Source organism: Arachis ipaensis, chromosome B02 (assembly GCF_000816755.2).
Source record: "Arachis ipaensis cultivar K30076 chromosome B02, Araip1.1, whole genome shotgun sequence".
Taxonomy (NCBI): domain Eukaryota; kingdom Viridiplantae; phylum Streptophyta; class Magnoliopsida; order Fabales; family Fabaceae; genus Arachis; species Arachis ipaensis.
Window position 1 is genome coordinate 90,870,092 of NC_029786.2, and position 7,352 is coordinate 90,877,443.

Sequence of the window (7,352 nt, forward strand, 5' to 3'; positions counted from 1 at the left end):
CTTTAAGACGTAATTACAAATTTTTAAAATATAAAGATTCATTTACAATTTCATTAAAAATATAGGAATAACAGTATAATTTAACCAAAAATAAAAGACACCTACTGAAAGACACCAACAGAAAAAAAGACACCCATTGAAAATGTGTAAACACTAAACTCTCAACCTCAGCTCTTCGCACTCTCTTCTAATCTTCTTCCACCCTCCGCAAATACATCTCCCACTCATGAGCTAGTTAGGGTTTATCATTTCATTTCAGATTTTCAATTGGATTGGTTTCGTTTCATTTCGTTTTCAGTCGAGAATAATCTGCTGGAGCCGATACCAGAATAGATCATATGAACCCCTCATTGACGAAGAAGCCTTTTGTGCTGCTCTGCATCGTTCTCTGCACGTTCTTCACTTTCGTCCTCTCTGAGGATTCTGAGAAGAATGCCTTTCGGGAGCGCGAAGCCTCCGAAGACACTCTCGGATACCCCGAAATGTACGATTTGCCCCCAATTTTTGCTCTCTGATTGACTCATTGCTTCTTCATTTCCATGATTTCATGAATTAGACTTTGATTTCACAATTTTGTCCCTTTTAATTTGACTCTTTTTTTTTCCCTTGGAATAGAGATGAGGATGCGTTGGTGAATTCGAAATGCCCTAAGAATTTGGAGCTGAGATGGCAAACGGAAGTTAGTTCTAGTATATATGCGACCCCATTGATTTCTGATATTAACAGGTAAATTCGTTGTTCGGAAAATTGCTACTCTTTTTTGGTATTTGGTCAGTGAATTCTAGTGTGGGTGGACAGGTTTGATTCACAAAATGTCTAGATTTTGTTGTGTTCAGTAGCTGTGTTCTTACTTAGCTTATTGTTGGGACTTTTACTTGTATGACGATGTGCTTTTTTCTTTCTCGTATTTTTATGGGCAGCGATGGGAAGCTTGAGATTGTGGTTCCATCCTTTGTACACTACCTTGAAGTTCTGGAAGGTTCAGATGGTGACAAAATGCCAGGTAAATTATTCTTGGCTGTTTTCTTTGTCATGATAAGCTTAGCATCAGTTAGTGACTTGTGAATTTTTAACTTTTAAATTCAATTACAATCTAGAAAAGGAGGTATAAATAGAGACACGATGTTTGATTTGAAGGAGGAGGTACATATATGGTGGGGGAGCTTACGCAGAATGAAACTTGGCATTCTAACTTTTAGGTATTAAGCTACCCTTGAGTAGAAGGGCTAATTTTTTATGAAGAGGGGGTGAATGATATGCTTGAGCTTGGAAGATTTATTAGTGATATGATACAAATGATGATATTCATATTAGTTTTCTCTTAGGTAAATTAAGTTTGCTTCTATTTGATAATGTTGGAGGTAGGCTCGATGTTAGCACGGATTTAGCCTCCTTATATGGAAGAGCATTGTTTTTAAAGAGTCTAAGTTAGTATTTGTTTTGCCATAGGAATATAGAGTTAGATCAATATCTATAAGTGTCTATAAGTATGATCAAAGAGAAGGACTCAGAAGGAGATGTTTTGACTTTTGAATGAGTCTAGCTTATGGCAACATTGGTGGTCCTTACCCTATTTTGTGTCACTTCTGGGAGCACACATAGTGGTTTACCCATTTAACAATTCCAGCTACACACCATGTTACATATTATATTTATATGCATAGGTTTTTTCTCTGTCTGATAAAAATGAGAACTTATTAAGATGAGACAGAGATTAGAGTATAAGATTTCCTCATGACAATAAGCAATGGGATAAACAAGCAATAAATCAAAAGATCAAAGCTTTCCAGCCCCTTGGCATATTAGAAAGAGACTCCTCTAAATAGATCATGCTACATACTGGTATTGACATGCCATTAGTAAAGTTGTATTGTCGATTCTTGTCATGGAGGTTTGTAATTAGTTTTATATTGGCTGTGTAACACAGCCTCCCCTCTCACCCAGCTTCAAAAGGCTATGTAAGGCTTCGAGGAAAAAAAAATAGCATAAGATAACCACATTGGCAGAATTGCTCTTGGTAGTTGGTGGTAAAGAGGACTGATGCAAATGTGCGTTTCAGACTAGTCGAACCAATCACAAATGCTTAAGGTCACACCTTGTCCCTATTGTGGTAGATGTGAATTTTTTGGTCTGAACTAGTCTTCTCAATTGCTTTGTAGGCTGGCCTGCTTTCCACCAATCAACTGTGCATTCTAGTCCTCTACTATATGACATTGACAAAGATGGGGTGAGAGAAATAGCTTTGGCAACCTACAATGGTGAAGTGCTGTTTTTCAGGTGGCTTTTTTTCCCCTAAGCTTCTCTTATTTGTGAATTTTAAAAAGATTTTAATAAGCTATATATTGTAGGGTTTCTGGCTATATGATGTCAGATAAGCTGGTGGTCCCACGTAGGAAAGTGGCAAAAAATTGGTATGTGGGTTTGAACGCTGACCCAGTTGATCGATCTCATCCAGATGTTCATGATGATCAACTTGCTGAAGAAGCCACTATATTTAATTCTATGGCTCGTAAGTTTCATTTATTTTTTATTTTTATTTTTTTCCCATTTTCACTACTTCGATAATTGTTGCATATGGGTTACAGCTCTTGATTTTTCTTACCTAATGAGTAGCTTTGAGCAGATGATTCTACCATTCTGTATACTGTTGCCCTCTATGTGATAGTGAAATTTTAAATAGAATTTGGGATATAATTTATCTGTGGTCTGTGGATAATGATTTTGCTTGTAGAAACTAATGGGAGGCACAAAGTCAACTCTTCAGCTGCCACATCAACGGAAAACCACCATGAAACACCCAGTGTGTCTAATCCAGAGCATGTAAAGCAAACAAATGGAACTCAAGTAGAAGAGAATAGTAAGATGCCAAAAACAGCTGGTAATTCCTCTGGGAATGCTGGTGTTCAGATGCCGGCAAATGCTGATAATTCATCTGTGAATGCTGGTATTCAGATGCCATCAAATGCTGATAATTCCTCTGCGAATGCTGGTATTCAGATACCAGCAAATGCTGATAATTCCTCTGTGAATGCTGGTATTAAGATGCCAGGAAATGCTGATAATTCCTCCATGGGTGCTGGGTCAGTGGAAGCTGCTAAAACAGATAACCAAACTAGCACAAAGAGACGCCTGCTGGAGGTTAATTCCAAAGGAGAAGAGCTAGGTGGCTCTGAATCCAAAGAGGGTAATGAGGGTAACCATGCTGCAACTGTCGAGAATGATGAAGGCCTGGAAGCAGATGCTGATTCATCTTTTGAGCTATTTCGCAACAGCGATGAACTGGCTGATGAATATAACTATGATTATGATGATTATGTTGATGAATCAATGTGGGGTGACGAAGAATGGACTGAAGTTAATCATGAGAAATTAGAGGATTATGTGAATGTTGACTCACATATCTTGTGCACTCCTGTGAGTTCCTGGTTTGCCTTGTGTATAATATGAAATTTATTAATTCTTCATCTGCGAAAGTACCTACTATATAATGGCTCTTCAATTTATTCGTTCTATTGTCTTTGCCAGGTCATTGCTGATATTGACAATGATGGTGTATCGGAAATGATTGTTGCTGTTTCTTATTTCTTTGATCACGAGTGAGTCTGTCTTTACTATCATGTGTCTAGAATTCAATTACACAAATTGGTTTCTGGCTATATTTTTTTGTCGTCTTCCAACTTTCAAGTACACACGTCACAATTCTTTATTATTTAGGAAGTATCAGAATTTAACTTAGAATGAGATAATTGCTCTTTAAGCTTTCTTGCTTAAATAAAATTTGCACCTGGAAGGGGCTGCTAATTTACTAGTCTGTCAGTAATTTGCCACCTTTTAAGCTGACAGGTATTATGACAACCAGGAGCACTTGAAAGAACTGGGTGATATTGACATTGGGAAATATGTTGCGGGTGGTATTGTTGTTTTTAATCTGGATACAAAACAAGTTAAGTGGACTGCAGAACTCGATCTTAGTACTGATACTTCAAACTTCCGAGCATACATATATTCTTCTCCAACTGTTGTAGATTTAGATGGTGATGGAAATCTGGACATTCTTGTTGGGACTTCTTATGGACTATTCTATGTGCTGGATCATCATGGTAATTTCTGGACTATTCTAAATATTGCTATTCATGTGGCAGTTTTCTTATTTATGTTCAACATTCTTTGGAATTGAGTGATTTTTATTTCATATGTTTATATCTTGTCCAGATCAATTTTAATAGTTTTTTTCCCCTTAATCTCTCTCTCTCTCTCAAATAGGTAAGATTAGAGAGAAGTTCCCTCTTGAAATGGCCGAGATTCAAGGGGCTGTTGTTGCAGCTGACATTAATGATGATGGGAAAATTGAGCTAGTTACTGCTGATATACATGGAAATGTCGCTGTATGGACTCCAAAAGGTAGTTTGATATGGGAAAAACATCTGAAGAGTCTTATTCCACAGGTAACTTGACTTAGTATGTCAATCAATATCAAATTCTTAACCCTCCTCAGCACGTTAGTGAATATATCATGATTATGTGCACTGTGTGATATTACTAAAGAAGTGTTAGCTATGGGGAAAGCAATATCAGCATAGGATTTTTGAATTCTTTGAGTTGATGGGATACCTATAAAAGAATGTAGACTGCATTTTCAGTTTTTTACAATATTTAAGGAATGCTAGAAAAGGTAAGGATTGTTTGGTTTACATTTTCGTTTTTAACATTTTTTGTTTTCAAGATTTGTGGTCAAAGAAAAGTGAAAACAATTCAATCATATTTTCTTCACATAATCCCGAAAATAGTAAACAATGGAAATAGAAAAGATAATGAAAATACAGACCAAACAGGCCTTAAAATTGTAATCTAGTTCCAAAATATTTGGTTGAATTTCTTTGTAGCAAATTTTATATTTAGATAGTGCTATTGGATGGTTGGGTTACTTTAAAAGACTAGAAACAACAGGAGAACAAAGCAGGGACTGTTAAAATACCAGTGGTTCTGTCTTAGTCCTTCAAGTTTAGTTGGGGAATCGGTTTCCTATCGTTAATGTAAAAATACTAAACTAATTGTAGGTACAAGTTATGCGATGCATTCCCCTCAAATTTGAACTCACAATTTCACTTGATTTTATTTTCTTAAGGGCCCAACTATAGGTGATGTCGATGGGGATGGCCATACTGAGCTTGTTGTGGCAACACTATCTGGGAAGATTCATGTTCTTGATGGCAAGGATGGGGGATCTATTGGGAGGTATCCATATCAAACACATGGGAGAGTGATGAATCAAGTTCTTCTAATTGATTTAAGTAAACCCAAGGAGAAAAAGAAGGGATTGACTATTGTTACTACATCATTTGATGGTTATTTGTACCTCATTGATGGGCCTACTGGCTGTGCTGATGTTGTTGATATTGGTGAAACCTCGTAAGAGATTCTTCAACACGTGTCACGGATTTCCTTTCTATCATATTTTCCTGAAGTTAACCAATAGTCCAATATGACTAATCTACTGTTGCAGATATAGCATGGTCTTGGCAGACAATGTAGATGGTGGGGATGACCTTGATTTAATTGTTACAACAATGAACGGCAATGTCTTTTGCTTCTCAACTCCATCGCCTCATCATCCTCTCAAGGCAGGATATACTTGAATTTTCAGATTTGATCCTTGACACTTTTGTTTTTGTTACTCAGTTGCTTTATGCCATATTTCAGGCTTGGAGGTTGCCTCATCAAGGAAGAAATAATGTTGCAACTCGGTATGGTCGTCAAGGTATCTATGTTACTCATCCTTCTAGAGCATTTCGCGATGAAGAAGGCAAGAACTTTTGGGTGGAAATTGAGATTGTAGATAATTACAGATACCCATCTGGGCATCAAGGACCCTACAATGTCACTGTTAGTTCTCAACCATATTATTCTATTCCTTTAGATTACTGTTTCTCTGGCAAGAACTCATTTCATCTCTTGCTTTCATATTGTGTAAATTGATCAGGTATCGTTACTAGTTCCCGGTAATTACCAAGGTGAGCGAACGATAAAGCAGAATCAGATATATGCTCAACCCGGTAAATATCGGATTAAGCTTCCAACTGTGGCAGTAAGGACCACAGGAATGGTATTGGTTGAGATGGTTGACAGGAATGGAATATATTTCTCTGATGATTTCTCGCTCACATTCCATATGCACTACTATAAACTGTTGAAGTGGCTTCTTGTCTTCCCTATGCTTGGGATGTTTGGGGTTCTCGTCATCCTTCGGCCACAAGGCTCAGTGCCATTGCCATCATTTTCAAGGAATATTGATTAGTGATAAATTACCTTGTATCAGGATTCAGGAGGTTCCCCAACTGTGAATGACTTCTGTGCCATATTGAGAGTGATATATTTTCATGGTATATGCCTTGGTGCTAAAGTGGTATTCAGTCAAGAACTAGTTAAAGGCTTAAAGCAGATCATTGATGCGGAAGTACTCGTTCAGCAAAATTAAATTTAGGTCTGGTTAAGAGATAGTTAAAGAATACAAAAGTATGAGATAATGGGATTTTGCCCTTAATCTTGTAGTGTAATCTAATACTGAAAAGATTCCCCTGGTAAGTTTTTGAGCTTCATTTTAACGGAATAGATATTTATAATCAATACATATTTTCTCGATGTTTTTCCATTTATATGTACATTCCTTTTTACCCCAAAAATCAACCAAGAAAAAACAATTTATCTGGTCCCCATCGGAAATTCACTAACATTGTAAAGTGAGTCGGATTAAATCTTAGTTTTCACAAATCACATGGATCAAATTGGACTTTGGATTTTTCTTTTCTACTCTCTCATGTACAAAAGCAAAAGCCAAAAACCTAGTCTAGTCTTTTGCGGTGTAATTGATATCACAAATATTTTGAAAATTAAATTACTTTTCCACAATTCTTTCTAAGATAATTTGTGATCGTACACAAGAGAAAAGAAAACACTAGCAGTTTAATCAAGATAATTTCTGATTTTGAATCTTACCCGAAAAATATAAATCTTAGTTCCCCTTTAAATTTCTGAGTTAGACTAGTGAGGGTTTGGACACAACATCACACTAATCCTCTATCTACCATGTATATCGTACATTTAAATTTAACATGCATGGATGGATCCTTTATGATGTTTACCTTTAAGTTGAATGATTGTCTGATTTAGTCAATCTCTCATTGCATTCTAAGATCACAACTTACCCTTTTCTCTTCTCCCACCTTTTTATTAAGACATGGATCACATTTTATAAATTTTAGTAAAAGGTTAAGAGATCATACCAATAAAGGTCGACCAACAAGAATAAAAATGGATGAAAGCCTTTTCTTGTCAATGAAGTTCAGTCTTTTACT

At 36.4% G+C, this 7,352-nt stretch overlaps 1 protein-coding gene across 1 annotated transcript; it reads left to right on the forward strand.

The window, feature by feature from the left end:
• On the forward strand, window positions 120–6,653 carry LOC107625701 (protein DEFECTIVE IN EXINE FORMATION 1). The gene is made up of 13 exons (XM_016328395.2): window positions 120–484; window positions 616–726; window positions 921–1,003; window positions 2,160–2,277; window positions 2,349–2,509; window positions 2,732–3,414; window positions 3,526–3,596; window positions 3,844–4,100; window positions 4,264–4,445; window positions 5,126–5,409; window positions 5,504–5,621; window positions 5,701–5,883; window positions 5,981–6,653. The coding sequence occupies exons 1-13, from the start codon at window positions 339–341 to the stop codon at window positions 6,293–6,295; spliced, it is 2,712 nt and encodes a 903-aa protein (XP_016183881.1). The 5' UTR covers window positions 120–338; the 3' UTR covers window positions 6,296–6,653.